This window comes from Grus americana, chromosome 1, assembly GCF_028858705.1.
Source record: "Grus americana isolate bGruAme1 chromosome 1, bGruAme1.mat, whole genome shotgun sequence".
Taxonomy (NCBI): Eukaryota; Metazoa; Chordata; class Aves; order Gruiformes; family Gruidae; genus Grus; species Grus americana.
Window position 1 is genome coordinate 185,030,083 of NC_072852.1, and position 22,746 is coordinate 185,052,828.

Below are 22,746 nucleotides of genomic sequence, written 5' to 3' on the forward strand. Positions count from 1 at the left end.
GCCAGCTGAGGAGGAGAGTGAGCCCAGCGCAGCCCACGCAGTCTGCAGGCACGCTCACGCTTGGCCCAGCAGTGCTGACCTGGTCGCTTCTGGTTCTATGTTTTATCTGGATGGGAACTTTCCATAACATCTACTAGCATAACGAAGACCACGATAAGGATGTCGCCCTAAATATAAGCACATGGCACTGCCAAAGCAGCTGTCATCAGCTGTGACGTCGTCTGAACGGACAGGGAGGTAACCTGCCACAATCCAGCTCAGCCGAAGCCATTGACTAGGGCTGGTTTACGCTGCCACTTAATTTTAAAATCCAGCAGTGGTACCCCTGGTTCTCAGTGCTGCAGGCAGGGAGGAGGCAGCAGCTGCTGTTTGCTCTTTCCTCAGCAAGAGCTGTACAAGGAGCAAACCCTCCCGCTTGCTTTCAGGCACTGACGTGACAGAGCAGAGTCAATTCTTCACTCTGAATAATGGCAGGTGAGGCAGAGGTAGCCAGCTGTTACACCGTGTGGCTAAAAATCAACCACCCATATCCAAGGCTAATGAAAGGAACTTATAGTCACATAAATAAAATAAAATATAATTTGATACTCTCAAAAAACATAGGGAGTGCCAGCTGTCTATCCACAGATACAGAATGGCAAAAGTGAGTTTCTTAACCACATTAATGCCCTTGCTAACACCCTTCAAGCCTCTTCTTAGATGATGACTTCACAAGGTGGTTTGAGCCAAATGAGTATTTCCCTGTTGCTGAAAAAACAAGGGCTGTGGTTCTTCCTCCCATCTCTGCCCCTGGTTTGTAATCCAAACCCCTGTCACGTAACACAAGCCAGGCTTCACGCTTTTTATGATCAGGCAGCGAGATAATTTAGCTTTATAAAATGGCTGAAAAGTTTTTTGGGTTTTGCTGGGTTAGCAAGTTGAATTAGAAGAACTCAAGAGCTAACACAAACAAGGTGTAGGGTACTGCACAGAGCAGATCAAGCTCCTGTCTGTCCTACTAGCAGCAAGAAGCTAATTTGCATCACTTGAGACAGTGCTCAGAGATAACCAACTTAACTACCAAAGGCAAGTTGGTGTCTGTTATTTTAGTTTTTCTCTTAATGTTGCAAAAGGGTATTCCAATCTCTGGCAGTTATGATACAGTCACAAATTTAAGAAGAATTGGGATGAAATAGCTTATTTGTTACACTTTGGCAAAGTCACAGCTGGAAGAATGGCAGTGGTGGAGGTCATTTCTGAGAAGCATCAGATTTCAAATGTTATCTTAAATAGGTAGAAATTAAAAAAGAGGAAAAAAGGGGGGAGGAGAGAAGGAGAAAAGGAAAAAAGAAAGGGGGAGAAGGAGAAAAAGAAGGGCAAAAAAGGGGGGGGGAGAAAAAGGAAAACCACACCCAAAAGTAACTTCATTTTTTTCCCAGGGTACTCTACACATTCTTGTTTATCTGAGCAAGCCACAAATGTAAGCCTCTGTATCTGCACACCAATTACAGTGCAGTTCCTGCGAATCCAGGTTCACTATGAATCAGCGCTCGCCGTTAGTGCAAGGCTTGCCCAAACACAGCTTTCTGCTCTGCTCACCTGGTGGAGAAAGAAAAACTACACCTCATGCTGCGAGCTCCCCGCCTCAGTCCAAAGTCCTGCTTTCCCTACTCATGCCTAGCCTATCTTTGAGAGCCTTACACCACTTTCCGCAGTCCCATCTCACTCTTGTCGCTTCCCCAGTGGCCGGCAGCTCCGGAGAGCGGACAACACAAGTCCTTGTCCGAGCCAAGATAAGGACTGTGCTAGCCACAGCTGTATTTAAATTCAGTGTTGGTTTTACTATCAACAAAAACAGGGACCACAGAGCCTCAAAGTAACGTCAGAAGAAATCTAAGCTTGCTGAAAGTAGCAAGAGATCCATTAAACACAGACGGAGCCCCCTTTTGCAGAATAGCTGGCTGTTAAATTTAAGCAATTGCTTTTTAGTATCAACTCTGAGCTAATTGTTAACTGACACTGGAAAACAGAGTTTAAGACAACAGGTATTTCGGGAAATCTACACATCACTCCATGTTCTTTTCTTAAATAAGGCTTTAAAATTTGTAAGGAAAATTATCTCATTCAGGAGCTATATGAAAAAACGCTCACTGTTTTAACCAGATGCTACGTGCAGCAGTGAATGATTTCTTTATGAAGTAACTGAAACCTTACCCCCTCTTTTTTTTTCTTTTTTCTTTTTTTTTTTTTTTAAACAATTGGCATCTCGTCAACTCAAAATCCTCACGGATTAACACTGAAGTTCAGTTTCCACCCAACTAATCCTTTGGATTTCTTTGTAGCATCATAAATAATCATTGAAGATGCTGGGTTTGTGTGGGACTGCAGCGCCTAACATCTCTTTGCCTTCATTCTCCTACCTGACCAAGCTTGGCTTGGGCCATGAATGCTATAGCTTTGCCAAATGTACAAGCCAAACACTATGGAACGTCAAAATGCTGTAAAATAACTTCTGAACTGGTTATTAAGCACCATTATTGATCTATGAAAATGAACATTTCCATGCTGCCGATACAGACTAGGACATGGGGCATCTAAGCGCAAAATTTCTGTCCCTCCTCCCTCATCCCCCCAAACTGTCTCAGTGCAGCCGCTTCCCTTATCTCATCAAAACAATAACAGAACAGGTGAACCACAAAATGGCAGAGTTTGATTAACTGTTATTTTTCTAAATTAAACTGGAGAGACATGGTAAAGTTAAAAAAAAATTTAAATTTTTTTCAGGAAGTTACATAATCCAATTAGTTCCTCCTTCCTATGAATCTTGTAACCATAATTAGTTACATTAGAAAGATAAATAAAGTGTAACAAATTGTGTCATCTGACAAGTTGGGCTAGAATTTATTCTGCACAAAACATTATCGCCTGTATTTTTCAGAGAAAAAAACCCAAAATTCAATATTCCCTTTAGAGATAAAGCTTCATTCAAAGCCAATGCTCCAATTTATTTTGTTAATCACCCTTTCCTACATGACAGTTAATCACTTAAAAGTCCCATAACATTGGCAACAAACTGACCATAAAAATTGCCATTTAAATTTTTCCAGGGAAAAGTGCTTTTAGAAAGGAGGGTGATAAGGCAGGTCTGCCTATTCATTATAAAACTACGTGTGTTAACATAACTAAAAAGCTGGATGTTAGTCATCTTTCAGCAGTTTCATGTGAAACAGATGCTGTTCTTACAGTTTTCTGCAGATTATAATTTATACTATAGGTAAGTAATCACTGCTGTGATTTTGAAGGGCTGAAGCTATATTTTATAGATGGAAAAACCTACCAGCATCCATCATTCTGCAGACAGATCCCTAAAAACTAATTGCTTCAGTTTCAGGAGACCTACTACTACTTTGTTAGATTAGGAGAAAAGAGAAGCTTAACATATGACATAAAACAGTAACTGAAAAACTAGTAACATTCACTGAAAAACTAGTAACTTAAAAAAAAATTCCTACATATTTCTCAGTAATGTTTAGTCACAAATGATGATGGTTTGAGTTTCATTTTGCTGTGAACTTCAGCCTCATTAATATTTTAATGTGGAATTAGTACAGTCTTTATAATGTCTGATCCTTTCCCAAAGACATAACGTGGAACTGACTGAAAAGACTGGTACAAACTTCAAAGAGCAAAACAACGCATTTCACTGTTGAGAGCAAACATGCCCCATGGGGGGGGGGAGAAAAAAAAATCAAGACAGGAACTTCAAAGAAGGGAGAAAAAAAAAGAAATCAGCTGAAAAATAGAGTAGGTGGGAAATTTCAGTTATGATTAGCCCCATTTCAGAGGCAGCCTACAGCAAGCCATCCTTGAACCGGGTCTCTCCCATGGCCAGACTTGCAGTTCAAGCGGGCAGCTGTGGCCACAGCTGATGCTTGCCTGCAGCGGGCAGGAGGGAGACGGGGGGCTTCTTCCCCACTGTCCTCTCCTCACCTCCCACGGGGTGCCTTTGCACCCCTGGGCCGCCAAATTCTGCCCCTACTTGAGTCAGGCAGGATGGCTCTCTGCCAGAAGCCGGGGGCTAAGCTGCCAGCACTGCCCTTCTTGCATCCTGAGCAGGAGCCTTCAGCAGCGGCGCTGGTCCCTGCCCAGCCTGGGCTCATCCAGCGCTGCAAAACCAGGCGCTTTCTTTTCCAAAGAAAGCCACAGCACTCACAGTAGCTAGCGGGATGGAGAGTGTGAAACAGGTAATCAGTTAAAGTCTCCTTCACAACAATAACCTCTGCAAAGTGGCAGCTCTGGTTTTCTAAGGACTTTGCCTTTAAAGAAAACCAGATTGCTTGAACTACAATGGATGATGGGAACAATACCGTACTTGTCTGCCTCCGAAGTATCCCAGAAACCCTTGGACACCATCGGTTACAAGGATTACATATTTTCAGTCTCTGGCAGCAATTTGCAAACCCTTCTCATGTGACCAGCAACAAAAAAAATGTTAATAGGAACATTCACAAAAGTGGAGTTTCACAATTACTCATGCAAGTAAAAATTCACACACAATATATCACAGTGAATATGGATTCATAAAAACGATCCACTATGAAAAATTCACACAGCCACACTAAACGGTGCTTCAGTAACACACTGAGGAAATGCCAGTTGCAGTGTGAATAATTAATATGAATAGCAAGTGAATAGTTGGCAAGAGATCTCAACTTGAAATAATGTTTAAGTATGTAAAACCTTCTTGAATAATCAGCTAACTTATTTGTACGGTCACAGTCTGTTCACAGATAATTCACTACTAAGAAAAAAAAAGGAGCCATATTTATCAGATAAAACCATTTACTGAGAACAGCTCATGTCTATTTACTCTATGAACTGTTCCTCATGTCAAGTTTTGTTGAGCTTTTGTTTTGCTTTTGGTGGTAAAAGATTGTATCAGAGTATGCCTTTGGAAATAATGTCAAAACCAGGATTGAAACCAGCAAGCTATCTCCAGCCCTGGAGACAGGCCAGGTATGGAGCCTGATGGCTGAAATAAGACACAGAAACAAGATCCTCACTCTGTGAAGTATCTACCCCACCTTTCAGACTCATTCTACAAAAATGCTTCAAATGCATGCATTCAATGAGGAGTTGGTTTAAAAAAGAAAAAAAAAAAAGTGACAGATCTTCAAGCCTGCCTCTTGAGAATTGTTTTCTCTGTGGGGCTACCTTTTCTAAGAGAATTTACATCTGTATTTTAAGTGTTAATCATTACTAGAGATCCAAAATGAATACTATGCTGAGCATACTTACACCAGTAAGTCATGCTAATGTGCACATTTTATGGCTAATTGTATACCCTCAGGAAACTAAAAATAGTACATCTACTCAAGCAGCATATTCCTGCTTTTTGGTATGCACGTTTACTTAGGTACATACCAACCATTAAGTAACAGCAAAAAAATCCTGTGAAGAGCAAAGAAAAATCTTATTGGTACTCTGAGCAGGACTCTGTCTTAATCTCTGTTGATGGATGAAACTCTTAACTGTTATCAGCTGTGCAGCTGGGATTGCAAGCCACCTGCTTATGGTATTAATGCCATTTTCTCTGTCTTGTACATAATTAACAGCATTCAATACGACTATAATTTTGTTTCCTGTGGTTTTTTTGTCATTAAGCTTTTTTCCACCATTAGCTACAGCCACCTTGGTGCAAAAACATGGCACAGAAACATTTTTATTGCCAACCTGTGAGGGTGATATCATCATCTTCTATAATTTGCTCTTCTGCGACGTCCAGAGAGCTCTCAGTGATCATGTCACTAGGTTCATCCACGCAGGTTAAGCCAGAGTAGTTGTGTAGGAGGTCTGCACTAGGAACATGCTCCACGATGACAGCAGGGAAAATAGATGGATCACCAAGCTGGGGAGGTGGAAAAAAGAAAATTAAAATAATGGTAGTTAGACTGCATCCAATCAAACCACTTACTGATTAATACAACAGACCTATACTACACCTCTTGAATATTAGGCCATCAGGAGAGAATACCAAAGAACAAGATGATTTTAGCACATAAAACTAAGTAGCAGCAGTGTTCTGCTATGGGCCAGAGACCGAATATCACTGTAGTGGTCTAATATACTGACTTCACTCCAGTAGGTAATACCAGACTCCCACGACAGCATTTTGCAGGATAAAAGCTGACAATACAGAGTGGCACAGCACCGTAAACTCTGCTGGCAATAATACTGGGCAAGCAGCTTGCTGCAAGCACCCTAATCTTTTGCTCTTCCCGTCAAGCTGGGGGAGAGGAGTCCTGTAGCTATCAGGACTGCACAAAGCTTTCACAGGCACCACATTTCCCATGAGACACTAGTTGAAGATCACTGTTTCAGGAGATAGTTGCTACAAGAGCAAAGGGTGTAACACAGGGTGCTTGATACACGTGCCGTAGTACTTTCCCTAATTCTTATAGCTTTAGTCACTTGATATTACTCCCCTCTGCTTTCCTTCCTAAGTCCACTGTCAGACATCATCCTTCTGACTCAATAGTTATTTCCATAAGATACAGAAGAAAAGAGACAGCTGGGAAAACAGAAATCAAGCTGACCAGTAATAATAATAAAGTGCACGCTCTCTGAAAAGGGAACCATTCAACAGGAAGAGGTTTTCAGAAAATATCGTTTACTACAGACACAGTATTTTCCAAAGCGAGTCTTCCGAAGTGTCATTTGCAGGAAGAAAGTCATAGGTGATCATTGCAGAGGAGGCTCAAAGAAAGTCTAGTGTAAGTCTAAGGCGCTCTCACTATAGAAATAAATCACACTACAAATGTGGTAAGCTTAAAAACAAGAAAACAAACCAAAAAGTTGCTAAAATGTGTTTCTAAGAAAACCAGTATATGTATATTTTGTCTTACCCTCCACAGAAGAGCAGAGATATGCACAGATCAAGCAGGATTTTTATTTAACCACACAAGAAAAAAAAAACACAACACATACGATCATGAGCTTGCTTAGAGATTGCTCACGTCTCACAATCTCGCCACTATGCACACTGCCTCCAACGGAAAATGGTATCAGAGCTATTGGCTCAACACAGGCAACAGCTACAGGAGTAAGCCTCTCCTAGGCAAGAGTCTGGAAGGTAAGTACTGAAAGTAGAAAGTAGAAAGTACAATTAGAAGTTTTAAAAGGCAGTAATTACCACTTTAAATTGCTCTGTGTTTTGTAAAACATGTCTCAGTAACAACTGTGGTAAAGGGCAACCAGGAAAAAAGGAAGGAAAAAAGGAAGAACTAAGAAACAAAAGTAGTATTTCTTTGGGCTTCTATCATGGACGGCCTGCTAAACAAAAAAAACCCCAAATGCAAAACCCCCACAAATAACCTACCTATTCTACCAAACAGAAGCTTCGAAATAGAATAACATCTACAAGATTAATAAAAATGAACAACGGGCAGACTAGTTAAAGCCCTCTCATGCAATCATGTTGCCAGATGAGTGGCGTACATCGAGTCAAGCAATGGGACAGCTTCTACCCCACGCCTTTGTGGCGACCTCTCTCCAAGGCTGCCTCTTGCCGAGAAACCAGGAACCACTGGTGGCCACAGGTCCCTGCTGTTCCTCAGAAAGCATCGTGTTCACATTGCGCATCCTGTTTTTTTCCTGACCCTATCATCCCAGATCCTATTTGCTTCCAGGCTAGGGTAAACAAATAGATTTGATTAAATAAAAGCAAAATCAGTAAAAATGATAAAGCACTGCAAAGAAAGAAGAAAAATAAGATACTGTGTGCATTAAAAAAGGTTTTATTTTCAACAATACCTTCCAGAAACTAGAAGGAAGATGATCTGTTGCAACTTCACTAGCAAGACAAAATTCATGCTACAACAATCGTTTAAGAACCCACATTTCAGTAAAAATGCCACTGTACATAACTTTTGGGATATAAATTACAATATATTGTATGCCTATATGTAACTACATTAAAAAAAATTGAAAAAAGATTACATATGACACTCCGCTCAGGCTCCTGTCACCTGCAAGCTTTGCAAGTACCTGTTCAATATTTTCCTGAGCAGTTAAGAACTATGGATTTAGGTAGGGAAGATGCAAGTAAGACAATTTCAGTAGTCTTATCCTGCTCTAGCTCATAGAAGCTAGAGGTCAAGTACCTCTCACTAAAATCTGGACTTGAGTGGGTAACCCCTGATTTCTCTCTGTCAGCTCTGAAGGAAACGAGTATTTCCAGGGCACAATTTCCCTGCCCAGTTTTAGGCCTTTGTGCTATGATAGGATGAATCATGCCCTAAAAATGCCTATTCCTTTCCATTGACTATAAAAGGGTGGAGGCGTTTGGGTGTCTATTTATGATGTCAGCATCTGTCTCCTACACACTCATCGGCAAATGGCCAGCTGCCCCCCCACCACATCTTCAGAGCGAAGCACTCCCTCCTCCCTGCTCCCACCATTGCACCAGCTCCATAGCTACAGCGTCTGCAGCAACATATCGAGTGCCCGCACTTAGGATAAGCCTCACGTTAGCTCCTTCTGGATAAAAAAATACTCTGGCTCAGCACAGTCCTTCTCTAATGACTGACGTTCATGTCACTGACTTGGCCTCCGAGAGGCAAAACCACCTCCGCATCTCTGTTATTCTTCAGTGGGGACAAGTCACCAAAAACTGTTTCAGAATAATAAAGGAAACACAGATAAACCCAACCGATTGTCACGTATTATCAGCTCAGTTTCTCAAAGCCCTATTTATATTATATCCTACTCATCACTCTGCTGTGAAACATTACTACAACAGCCCAACCATCTGTTTGTAACCAACACACACTTTGCAGCTGACCAAAATGTTTCCCGTGGTACTGAATAGTGTTGCTGTCACACATTTCAGCAGGAGTTGGCTTGATCCATATGATCAGACGCGATCTGTTCTGCAAGGTAAAACTGTATTTTGACCATGTCTAGAAACAACCATCATATACACACTCTGACACGGTCATGGTGTCTGTCTACAGGCAGAGAAACCCCCATGGCAGGGGAATACCTGGTCGCTTGAAATTGGTGCCGAGATGCTTGCTGACACACTACGCCTCCAAAAGACAAGAGACGAACAGAAAAGCATTCACTCATGGTAAGACACTTTACATGTGGTTTTCTTTAAATTAATAATGGTTTTGAACTGGAAGAGTCAGAGTAAACATCACTTCTCATGACCTTTTATTTTAAAACTGTTGTTACACCTGCTTCCAACTCATACCTTACAGAGGTACAATGTATGGATTTTCTTTCCTGCCATGGTTGTGAAAAGGAAAGGCTGGAACAAATACATAATATGCTTTCAGAGAGAAAAGCATTCATGCAACTGCAAACAAATCTAATTTAGAATGCATTTTTGTGAAAACTGTCATCACTTTTTTTTTTTTTTTTACAGTATTTGTAATTGGTTATGATTTCATTAACAAGCATTTAATTCAGTTTTAAAAGCTACTACTAAAGTGTGCTGATGTATATATGACTGTTGAGAGGTAAAACCTCACCTGACTACTTCTGTAATGTTCTTGATGTCATTGAAAGTGCCTGAATCCCAATTGGGAGCCAAGCTAAAGCTTCCTGTAGCTCTGTTGTTGTAAGACACAAGAATAACTTTGTACACATTTAGAACTGCAGAAAAGCCTTTGTTTACTATGGCTCCCTTTGATGCTAGTGTGTAATGAGAATTACACACAGGGAAAACATTAAATTAAGGACTAGAAGGTAGTGATTCAATTAAGATAAATTAAATTACCTGTCTAATAGCAAGATCACAAAATAACTTATTTCTAATACAAAGATGGTTCTACATGCACTAACAAAAAGGAAGGGTGCAAAGTATCCCAAAATTAAAAAACAGACCCAAATTAAAGTGTCAGCACTGATTTTCAAGAAATCAATACATAAATCCATAGAAGAACAATTTGTCTATTTTTTTCCTTTTGCCTACTTCTGCTGCTTCATCTTTCTCACGCAAAACATACTTAAAATATGACACCCTAGCTCTGACAAAGTTCTGGCTTGGCTTCAATGCATTTCCCAAGTCTGCTGGATATGTAAAGGAGTTGAGCTACTACTGAAATCTTCCCAAGTCTCAGACACCAAATTCCTCACTGTAGTTTATCTACAAACCAGTCCTGTAGACTGACCTTTAACAATTCGGAGGAGTGCAAAGCTTCAGACAGATGCTGAAGTCCATGGAAGGTCCCATGAGCAGGTCCTTCAAAGCACTGGTCATGTTCCACGACCCCCTGAAAACTGAACTCTGCCCTCTCTGAGGGTCAATGGCAGCAATCTGCCCTCCTGCTCTCAAATTCTTCTTGGGTGTTCGACAAAGTGTTTCTTTTTTTCCTCAGATTTTTCTCATCAGCTGTCACCAACTGACAGAAGATGAAAACACCGTATTGCTTATGGAAATGGAAAATAAGGAAGGAGATTTCTTCTGCTCTGGAGGTACTGTCCTCTCATACTACAAGTTCTCTAAGGAAGAAAATTTGTTGTCACAGGAATATGGTGACTAGCTTCTAACTGGTGTGGAACAAATTTTATGCAAGTGAGCAATGGGTAGGAAGAAAGGCACGCAATAGATAGGAGCAGGGAAAAATTACATGGGTGGAAAAAAAAACCCTCAGTGAAAAAACTGGCTTTTTAACAGAGCAACAGAATTCAGACTTGCAATACATTTGGCCATTTATTTTAAAAAAACCCCAACTAAACGAAACTAGGCAAAGTGACCTTGGTGACTAGAAAATAGGCTTCAGTTTTCTCTTGCTGAAGTTCCTGTGCCAACAGTAGAGGCAGCCTTGACTATAAAGGCATTCCCACAGACAGTATCTGAGAAATTACCTGGTTTCACAGAGGGATGCTGAAAGCTGATAAATGCCACTTGCTTTCCTGGGGAGACAACCTCATTATGGATCTCACATCATTTCCTGAAAGTCTTCATAAAATTGCAAGTGGATAAGGGGGGACTTGCTGCAGGAGCTGAAAATAGCCAAAAAAATGTAGACCTTGGCCTTGCCCGGGTGACTTAATGTTTCAGAAAGCCCATGGCAACACCAGGGAACCAGAAGAGCAAACCAAGGCATGAGAAGGTGGTGCAGAAGTCACAGCCTAACCTCAGGGCTTGGACCCCTCTTCCTCAGAAGAAGGGAAGAGAGAAACATCCCTCAGAGATACAGAAGCACAGGTTACTACACGTGTCAGAGCCACTTGAGAGAGCACCTGTTGGCACAGAGCAACCTGTTGGTTGGTTGCGATAATTCAGCGTGTCCCTGGCACCACTTAAAACTTCCTAGTATGGATCCAGCCTCTGTGGCTGCTTTTATTCAGCTTTTTAAATCAAGATTGTCTTGATCAAATACCATGTTAACTGTACGTTAACAAGGCCTAAATGAAAAGACATTGAGAGGAGAAGCTGCAGACATGAAGCAAAACATTTTTAGGCAGTGGCGCTGACTCAGCCAAAGCCTGCAGGAACTCCTGTCCCATTTTACATGTGCAGTCTCTCACTCAAAAAAAAAAAAAAAAGAGGGGAAACAAAAATAAACCCTCCATTTAACCAGAATCTCTGTCATGTAGCAGCAGCCAGACAGGTTATCAGTAGCATTAGTGCGAGCCACTTGTTCCCTTCTCAAAATTACAAGGATATTTTCATCCCATTTCTTCCTCACCATACATGCACAATGTGATAAATGAACCCTCCAAGAAAAAAAAAAATATTTTCTAAACTGAAAAGGATAAAGCTAATAAGAGAGAGCCTTTCCCGTTCACACGGGGCCACGTGATCAAGTCCCTCCCACTGGCGGCTGCCACTGGCTGAATGCTTACATTTGCAAATGCATTGATCATAATTTACGGTTGTTTAACCAAGACTTAAAATTAAAAAGAACAGCCATGAATTATGACTTCCCTGAAACACTGAGCATAGCTGCCATCTAGACCCCAAACCTCTCCCTGCAGCTGTTCCATGTCCCGACAGCTCCTGGCACAACACAGCTGTGACAAGAAGAAAAGTAACAAAGTTCTTTCAATGCCAGCTTTGGGGGGCATCTCAAAAATAGTTATCCGAAGACCAGTTAAGTGACACCCACGTAAAAAGACATCACCTTTTGTATACTGATGAAGCTCAAAAAAAGCTTTTTAACAACACAGAGCACTTCCAGAGCTAAAAGTTTTGCAAAGAACACATGTTGTGTCATCTATCCCTAAACACAGTTTGTCTGTCCAGAACTGAAAAATTTGAGGAGTAGCAATAGCGATAGCTCCTACGTTGTAAGAATCAGATCAACCAGGTATACACATAATCAATCTTTTGGGGTTAATGTTATAGCATAAATCCTTGTCTGAGCTAAATCTTGCTCCAGCTTCCCAGATCTTTCCCTGTGCAGGATTCCTTTTCTACAAGTGAGTATTTAAGATCTACCTTTGTGCAGCCAGCTAGCTGGTTACCTGTATCTTTGATATCTGAACTAAGGTAACCCAGTGATTTAAGCAGAGCTTGCATCTGATCGTTTGCAACGATGGACCTTCTGCTATGCACTCTCTGTCTTCGGCCTTGTGCATCTTTTGATTTCATCGCCTTTAGGTATGCTACAGGACACCTTCTTTCTTTAGGCTTAATCTGGAGTAGGATTTATTGGGGTTATGAGATAAACGCCAAGGTTGAGTTTGTTTTCGGGCTGGTGAAAGCTCTGTTTAGGGAAGTTCTACTGTCTTGTTGAGTCCTCTTTAATATTTTTAAATTTTTTCAGGTGAGCATCTGAAGAAACTGCAAGAGGCAGAACACATAGCTAAACTGAAGAAACCCACATTTGCTTACATTATCCCTTCCAGAAAACACACTGAAGTAGCCCTCCTGATCCCATCTCTCCCCTCTCCCATTGCCTTGTAAAGTAAAACCAGCAATGAACAACAACAAACAGAGGTAATAAATAAGGTTTGTTTTCCACTATGTTTGTGCAATTCCCATATCTAAATCCCCAGGCTACCACAAGCTCTGGAAAAATACAGGGAAGGAAGTTACATTACTAGTTCCACCCAAAACTGAGTTAGCACTTTAGAGAGACAACACTCAGTTCATTGAAATGATCGCATGACTCTGACAGCAGAAACGGGCTACTGACCCAGCCAGGTATTAGGCCATACAGAGAACCTAGAGACAAGATTATAAAGTCAAAAGTATTTTTTAAAGAGAGGAAGGTAAATGCTTTTCACATTCACAAAAAGAGGAACAGTTGTCATGGCACTTCTCAGCCTTTTGAGAACTGTCTCTCCACAGTACCCAGACACCTAATTTCTTATTAACAAATACAAAACCCTACCATTAACCACTACTTATCAAGGAGCTGACTGATTTTTACAATGGGAATCCTTCACTGAAGCCTCAGGACTCACAGGATGTGGTTTAGATAATCAACACCTAACTGAGAGCTTCCTCACATAGAAACAGACGTATTTTCCCTGCAGGGTGAAAGAAACCGATCTAAATTACTTTGAAGCTTATTTCTGAATAGCTGGCATACAGTAACGCAATTTAGAAATCCAATCTGTAAAAAGCAGCAATCTGTAGTGTGACCATTACTTTTATTCAGAAGTTTATCCTACCTTACACACTAGGGAAGTTAAAACTACTGTCAAATACCAGAATTTGGGGAATTCTGCATCACAAATGGATGGATTCTACTGGCACAAATCAGCGACACAGGAAAAACATTTTCGGAGCAGGATGTCTCTGCAATACTGCAGAAGTTAGAACATTTCAACCAATTTCTGTTCTGCCCGTGCAAGTTACAGGAAGCAACAGGAAACTTTTGAAACAGCACAAAGATCTGCTGCAACAATAATGACCTCAATGTTTGCTTTTTTATGTTTTATACCATTTTTTTCCTCATGTTTTCATACTATTCCTAGCACCGACTTCTACGAATATGGTTTCTTACACCGTCCCATACCTGCTGCTCATCCTCCATGACGTTGCTGGCAAATTCAAACACAAGCTCATTCTGCTGTACAACTGCTGCCATAATAACGCATTCCCAGGTCTCAGCTCCACATGCGAAGAAAAACGTTCTTGAATGTGAAAGAACAGAGTGTGTCACCAAGGTCCAGCTGGGCAGAAAGGCAGGATCACAAAACGAATCAAGTATCAGTGTTTGTATTTCTTAGATCATTGGTGTTCCTGGGTTCTTCTCAAAGAGAAACAAACCAAGGGAAATCCTTTCCTGAGTTGTTCTTCCCACCTCAATAGCCTTTTTCACTGTAGAGGGGAAAAAAATTTAAAAAAGTTATAATTAAGAAATGATTGCTTTAGCTATGTGAAATAATAGCAGTCACAGTAACGCTTGCCCCAAACTATAACTGTTCTAACTCCAAGGAAGTCAGACACCTTTGTATCTTCAGAGGTATTACTTTTACTGATTAATACATGCAAATTTTCATTCCCTTAAAAAGAAGACTCAGTTTCAAAGTGCTTCATATTAAAAGCATGAGACTAAGAGAAAGTTACAAAAGTTAACAAAAAGAAAATCCATCTTTTGATTCATATACACAGTTTTCATATTCACTAGTAACTCTCATCTTTAAGGTATATTCAAAGTAAAAATACAAAACCCAGACTGACCTACTCAGCTGTAGGATATCTCAAGTATATCACCTTTCTTCTTCACACACAGTTCAAATTTAGCAAAGTTGTTATTTTGCGAGTAAAATGCTCTAGATCTTGATTCCCACAGTGTCAAACAGATGAAACCAAAATATATTCTTTGTACAATCCAGAGAGTCACCGAGTTCCTACATGAAGCAGATCTTCAGCTTCTTGTTAAAAATGCACTGTAAACGTATCCTTATCTCTAGCACAGGCTCACAAGCAGCCGGAAGGAAACAGCACTGACCACGTCATGGCAAATTAGAACAGGCAAAAAAACTGCACAGTACAATAGCAAAATAAAAAAAAAAAAATCTCAAACTACGGAATGTAAACAGCTTCACTGGAGGGATGTGTGCCTACAGCTCCCACGTTTTCATTTGCTCATTGGCGCCAAAGGTAAACATGGTTAACATGAGGTTATGAAGAGACGTGCTGTATCACTTCTGGGGAAAAAGGCAAGGACAAAACATAATCTTTTTATGCAACTAAGGTGACCAATACATTAATAAAACAAATTTACTGTTTCAAAATAATAACAGAAACAGGTGTCTAAAATTAGGAACCTAAGGGAGTATGTTGGTGCCTAGGAATTTAAATCCATATGTTTTTAAGGAAGAGAAATGTGTGGTGCCTAGCGTTTTGATCAAAATTCTTTAAACTTCCTTAGATTAAGGGCTGCACTGTGGCAGAAGAATAAGGGGCAGAGGTCTACCACACAGCTATCCAGACTGAGACCCCCCGGAAAGCCTATGGCTGACTCCCGTGCCATTGGCGAGGATTAACATCTGCCTTTATATAGGACATTTAACTTCGCCTTGTTTTTGCAGTAGGCTGAAACTCAAAAAAATGAAGGGTATCTTCCTCCCCCCAATGCTAAGCAATTTAATTAGGGAGGATCGTGTTACAGGCTCATACTCCCTCACTCTAGGAAATGTAACAGCTGTTTTTCCCATATAGATTGTGGTATTCCCAAATTCCTAAGTAGTGATGGCAGAACATTCAAGTAGCTAGATCCTACCCTTCTAAGAAATCAGGAAACCCAAAATTATGCAAACAGGAGAACCTCCCCAACTTCCATAGAGTGCTTTAATTAGCTGTTAAAGGTTCATAAGAATAACCACAACCCTAAGTAGAGAATATTTGCATTAATGAGAGCTACACGTGTGAACAAAGAAGGATGTGCTTTGGGAACCATGGCTGTTCAATCTCAGCTCTGGCCATTTTGCAGAATGACTTGAATAGTTAACAAGGCTTCCTCCGTACTTCAGCAGGGCTATGGCACTGAAAGCATTACAGACAACCATATAATCCTGGGTAACTTCCCTAAATGTAGTTACTTGGCCTCACCTTTTAGAAGATAAGAATGCCATTAAGAAGTTACACGAACATGCCAGCACAGTGGGGCTAAGACCAACTTGTCCAATCTCAGACTCCTACTATCCTGTATGCCAGCCCGAAAATAAAGTATATAGCCTTATAATATCTAGTTTAGTATTTCCTACAGACAGTGATTGAAGTGGGTCAATCTATGTCAATAGGTACATACCAGCTCTTTCAGAAGAGAGGACAGGTATGGAAGTTTATTTAAGTACAACTTCTATTTTGGTTACTGCCTAGAAATAAATTGTGACTCTCCAATAACACAAAATAATAGTATTTTAAATCACTCCCTCTAATCAGTGAAGAGTAACTTCACTCTAAAGGATCACCAGGCAAATACAAGAACCTACTCAGCTTCCAAATGGAGACTTATTTTAAAATGGGGGTTAAGCTAATTGTCCAGGGAGAACCAGAGCCGGAACACAGCAAAGGCTTATAATCATCTCCGTTACACTAATTGAAGCCACATGTATGAACAAAGAGTACAAGTCCTTAAGGTCCAGTATCTTTCTAAGGTTGGTAAAAATTAACAGTGTCAACGTAAAATCAGGATAAATTAAGTGTTGGAGACGCAGGTTATCTAGTAAACTCATAAGGTATAAGGAAAACTGGAGGTAGAGCCACCATAAGACAGATTTTAAAAGTTCCCTGCGTGCATTGGGAACTGGCATATTCTTCCATCAGTGCCAGGTCATTCGTCATTCTGTAAAATATTAATATTTTACAGTAGATACTACAATACCAAGATGCACACTAAATGCATAAGATCCAAAGGCTGTGGCAGCAAACTTACTAAAAGCCATAAAGAAATCTTTTCTTACCTTTTATTTGAAAAAAAAAAAAACCACAAAACAAAACAACAAAACGTTCAATGCAAAACTAATCATCATGATTTAATATCATTTCAGAGACTGCAGGAGTGTAATGCATTTGATCCCAAAGGTATCCTCACAAACACTACTTGGAACAGTCACACTTTATGGTAACATGAAGTTCCTAATCATCTACTACTGTTGCAGGAACAGACATTCAAAACCTGTTTTACAAATTTTGCACCATGGTGATGCAGTGATGTAAGACTACATAGCAGTCTGCTCCTTCCCCCCTACACCCCTTCCCCAAAACCACCACGGAATCTATAAATAAAGTCCAATGATACCTTCTTCTTACAATGAAAGAAACACAACATTACGACCAAAGTCAAAGACAAGTGAGTAAACAGGCTTTAGTGAGCTTTTATATCTAACCTTATAAAGGCTAGGCACTCAAACTATTATTATTTACAGGAAATTTATCATTACTTCTTCAGTGGTACCCAGTAATAGCAAATGATCTATTGGGCAGTAACGGCATGGCAAAATAACGCAAAAGTACTTTCCTTTAACCCATATCGCTTTCTCTGGCATACAGAAAACAAGAGCAGCTTTTCAAAGAAGCCAGCACAATTCTAAACCAGCTATATTTTCCTCCACATCTATTTTTATAAACTGTGCTTTCATTATTCCAAGTATCACAGGATCCTGCTGTCTATAGGCTAACACAAACAGGACTATTGTTTTTGCTATATAATGCCACTTATCTCCCTGCCTGATTTTACGTACATCTGTGAGTAGAAAATAAGTTATTTGCAAACAGTATAAAATGCGTAAATTGTATTCACATGCACAATAAGCTTGACTACATACAAACAGTCCTAGGAGAAAGGGAACCCAGTATATATTACCATAAAATTTACATCAAATTTTCAGAACGACCAAATAAGTAAGGTTTTGCTTTCATTTTTACTAATTATTGTAGAAACATATTATAAAAAGCAATATTAAGACATAGCAATATAAATAAATGTCTCCATTTTGCTTAATTCTTGAAACTGAACATACAAATAAATTATTTCAATCCCTCTGGGAATTCCTCTTGCTTTACTGATTTCAACATCTACAACAACCTCCTCAGTCTGTCAAAAAGCACATTCAGCCAGTTTAACCCTTAGTACACTGCCACTCTGGTATCCCGGAAGGTACATTGTAGGACTCCTTGCAGCTAGGCAGCACAACTTTTTTCCCCACCGCTCTTCACCATATATACCCCCGTACTTAATCCTAGCCCTATTTAGCCAGTTCAACAAAGCTCGTAAGAAATACCTCAAGAACCAGCATTTTTGGTCCCAATGGTGAAGTTGCAATACTGCAATTAGGCTCCAACTTGGAAGTAATAAATCCACAATTTCTCCTTTTAACTCCTGACAATATGAGCCGGTACAGCCCATACTGCTTCAGCATTCAAGCACTGTAATGCAGAACACTGAAATAACACAGTAGCACCACGCTGGAGCAGGTGTAGCAGGCATCAAAGTGCCAGGCACAAACCCAAAAATTTGCTGAAGAAGCTTAGCTATAAACTTGGAAGGCTCAAGTCTCGATACTGAGAGTACCCCAGCTGAGCTGAAAGATGCCTCCAGCAAGCTCTGGGATCTACTCCCATTTCGGGTTACTGAAGATGACTGTTATCATCCTGCACTGCCTTTTTTGTGAAATCAGTAAGATCATTCCTACATTCAAAATTAAGAACCAGCTTAGCTGCTTTAAGATTCAAATGCAGATCTGAATCACGACTTACTGCTGAAACTGCTCGACTCATTTAGCACAGGGCAAATGACTTGTGATTGAAATTTCCCAATGATTTTCTAAGACAGCCTGCAGCATTAGCTCTAGCCTAGAAGTGTGAAAGTTGTAACTTAACAGAAATGCAAAGCTGAACCCTTTTTTCAACACCATCTTGGATGAGGGAGGAAGAGGGGAGTGAACAAGAGGAATGGGAAGAATAAAGACATCACCTGGAAATTTTGGACTGAAGGACTGAAAACCATCCCAAGTGAGGTCAGGCAAACACATGGATTGTAACTGCAAGATTTCACTCAATTTTCTAACTCCTTTCTATCAGCGGAGGTGAAGGATGGATCAAGCCAGAGCCAGTCCACCCTCTGCAGAGTCACATCTTTTTAAGATACTGTGCAAGTAATACATCGTAGAGTCTGGTTTTCTTAAAAAAGGGGAAAAAGCTGAATGATATCGCAGTTGTCACACAGAAATCCCAAACCCATGATCATCTTCTTTATGTGTGGTCCACACTGAGCATAAATGCTAACAACATCGTCTCCTGTGGCATTCTTCACAGATTGATTATTCCTATTGAGTAATATTAAGAAATTGCACAGAACAGGAGCTTTGAACCACGTCCTTAGACCCAGGGGATCTGTAGTCGGCAAAACGACAAGCAAGTAGAACAAGTTAATATATGTTACTTGGCACGAGAAGTTTCTGAAGGCACAGTACTTGAAATGGTCACACAAATTAAAGGAGATAGGAAAACAGTATGGTAAGGGAGTATCACCAAGGAAGGAAAGAAACGACGTCAGGAAGAGCCTGCAATCTTCTGAAAGCATCCATGCTGCCTAGGGGAAACTGCAAAAAGCAGCCAACATAATAAAAGTGAACAGAGTGACCTTTGCTGAACTTTCGTTAAGGACAAAGAAATCATCAGTATCAATAAAACCCTGTTTTGCAGCCAGGCTGGAAACCACTCTATGTCACCACAGGCTCTCAGTATATATACAGCAAGGAGGACAGAGAGTAAGAGGCTTCATCTGTTAAATATAAACAAGCATTAAAAAAAAATCAATAGGCACTCAATTCAGTTAATACAAAAGAAGTGAAATGAACTCCTCCTTCCCTACATTTCACATGAAAACACGTTTACTTCAAAGAGAGCAGAAAGCACAAATGTAAGCAATAAGCTCTTCTTTGCTATCACCGGAAAAATCACTTTTTCAATGAGGTTTCCCCCCCCGCTCCCAACTACCTCTTTTAGCCTGAATATTTAATACGAGGCAAGATTCCTTTCTGGACTATTAACAGTAACAACTCCAGCACCGTTTACAGACTCCCCCACCCCTGAAAACCTTCCTCTTCCTCTCTCCCATGTTCCCTGATACTTTTTGAGTCCCTTTTATTTAGCAGATCTATATAACACAGCTGTTGTACACAAACCAAGTAACCTGGCAGAGCACTGCTGGGAAATTTTAAGAAAATTTCAGCATGGTTGAGACTTTTTTCCCCCTCTGTATCCTCTTTTGCCAGCATGCATAAAGGTAGCCTCAAATTGGTGTAGGTGTGTAGATGTACAACACTAAATAATTGATTTATGCTGCAGCAACAAAAAAACCCCAAAACCCAAAAAAACCCAAAGGCAAACAGACTACCACCGAAAGACCAGTCCTAAACAGCAAGTTAAAAGATACTGAGGCAAGGAAGGCTCTCCCCAATTTTACTGTCGAAGTTCTTGAGCTCTGAATAAAGTATTTGAATACCTGCTATGATAAAGAGCAAGCCTCCCTAATCTGATCAGGCAAGAGAAAGGCCACACTGGGTTTTAGTCACCGCTCCGCAAGCATTTGCTCTTGCAAAGTAGAGCCAACTCAACAGGAAAAGTTAGCTGAGCAAGGGCACTCCACAGGGAGGCAAAGGTCCAAATCCTCTCCCCTGCTTCCCCATTCCGCTGAGAAGAAAATAACTGAATCTTGCATTTCCATAGATTGGGTGCACGGCATAAGAAGTAATAGTTAGGGAGACAGGACATCACAATGCCAGCCCTCCCTTCCTCCCCAAATCGTATTAGAGATTGGACATCCTTCCCTTGCCCTCTCCTCCCCCTGATCAAAACTGCTTAGTGGATTCAAACACCGTTTTGCAGCTGCCCAAATTGCACTTTTTGGCACATTAGACACTTAAAAGGGAAGATGAGGGTAAATTTTCAGAAGCGGTTACGTGATCTAGCAGCCTTGGCTATCCGTAGGGCACTCAAACTTTTCAGATTGAATTTGGGTTACTAAAGCCTCAGCTCACAGATATGATGCATTACTTCAATTAGATAGAAGCCACGTAATGTTGCTTTACTGCATAGCACCTACTCTACATGCCTGTGCGGATGCAAGCATACACGTATCAGCTGCAGTTATATAAACACACCTTACCTCATTTTGTGTGTGTGTGTGCAAAATAAATAAATGAAATACATGCCATTCTACTGACTTGACTTTTTATTTTTGGTGTAGCTGTTTTGGCTACCAAAGAAGCAAAAACTCCACAACTTCCCACATCCCTTTACAACAAGGGGACATGCTGAAGTGTTCCTTCTCAGCTTCTCTTCTTTATCCCCACTCATTGCTGCTCATCATCACCTCAGTACTGCTGAGGAATATTTAGCTTGATCTTCCCATCATCCACTGAAGGCCAAACAAAGGAGATTAACTGGACCTCCCCCTAAAAAGGACATCATCCCCCCAAGTAGCGCATAGGGAGCTTGCACAGTCTGCCGAGGCTGCGAGAACTCAGCAGTCAGTTTACCAGCCTGGGAAACAGAGCAGCACTAGCATCTCAGTCTTGCAAAGATAACATCTGTGCGTAGTTGCTGTCAAAAAGGGGACAAATGTATGTGCAAGTCAGGCCTTCACCACCTGAAAAACATTGGCTACAAGCACACTGTCACACCAAGCTTCCTGGTGACCGACAGCGTGACTGCCAGTCTTTCTAAGAACTTCTCCATGATGGGCTACCTAAAGGTCTCTTATCCTAACAACCATCAGGTGTTGTTATAAAGAACATTTCCGAAAGTGTGACCTTGTGTAGCAATGTAATATGGATCCAAGACCCAGCTTAAAACAGTAACATTCACAGCAAAGACCTGCTTCTCTTCTTGCTACTACATAATGGTACACATGCATGCTAATCTCCAGTAAATGCAGAGGCTGGGGAGCATGGTTTGATGGTCCAAAACACTTGGGAATCACTAACTTGGTCTGTCCTTTGATTTTGCCTTTGTAGTTAATTCATCACTACTGGTAAGGAGAAGAAAAAAATCAGGTGCTCATATTTCCCAGTTGATAAAATGAGAACAAGGAGACATTCAATTAAGTTGAGAAGCAACTAGTTTTGAAAGGATGAAAGGAAAGCAATTAAAAATGCATCAGCCTAGATGTACTTGCTCAAACTCCTTGCTATAGATGCGAGAGAAGTCAAAAGCTTAGGAAAATTATAAAATGTTTTAAAAACAGCTCGATGTAATTAGATCAAATCAATCTCATTACATAAGGATTTCTTTTTAAACGGAATGGAAAAGGCCTGTCATAACACAAGGCAAACCTCCAGTAATGCAGATTGCAACCACACATCTCTACAGGCAGGATTGTACTGTGATTTTTTTCTTTGTAACTGCTCACTTCTGGACTCATGTATTCACCAGAAAAATAGTAATATATTAAACACTCCAAAACCAGACTAGATGGACTACAAGTTTGATATGATACTGCAAGTGTCCGCATAGTCTAGCTCATCAAGAGGTAAGTGATAATAAGTATGGAGAAAAAAGAAAACAGAAGATCTCTCATTACTTCCTCTCCTACAACACTCAGTATACACTACTTTATCCAGTAGTAAATTTGCAGAGACAGGATTGGCCTTATGTGTTGTCATAAGATAACCAAATTACCTGCATAAACAAATAACATTAGTATCAAAAACATCTTACTATATTTATATTGCAAATCTCAAAAAGCGTTAAAAAATATACCGAGAAAACTGTACATTGATGTAGCCGGTTCAGGAATTTCTGTAATCCAAATGAATTATTCCAGTGACACAGAATAAATGTTTTAA

General features: G+C 40.4%; 1 protein-coding gene across 7 annotated transcripts in view; it reads right to left on the reverse strand.

Annotated features, from left to right (window-relative positions):
- Positions 1-22,746, reverse strand: part of ELF1 (E74 like ETS transcription factor 1) — an 88,926-nt gene that overhangs the window by 24,829 nt on the left and 41,351 nt on the right. For 6 of the 7 annotated variants that reach the window (XM_054825430.1, XM_054829822.1, XM_054828057.1 and 3 more), the window contains exons 2-3: positions 13,962-14,266; positions 5,713-5,887 (exon numbers count right to left, since the gene is read on the reverse strand). In XM_054825430.1, the coding sequence (XP_054681405.1) occupies positions 5,713-5,887; positions 13,962-14,033 (247 nt within the window). In that variant the 5' untranslated portion in view covers positions 14,034-14,266. Of the gene's footprint in view, positions 1-5,712; positions 5,888-13,961; positions 14,267-14,629; positions 15,077-22,746 lie in introns of those variants that run through there. The other variant, XM_054827187.1, reaches the window with a different exon arrangement.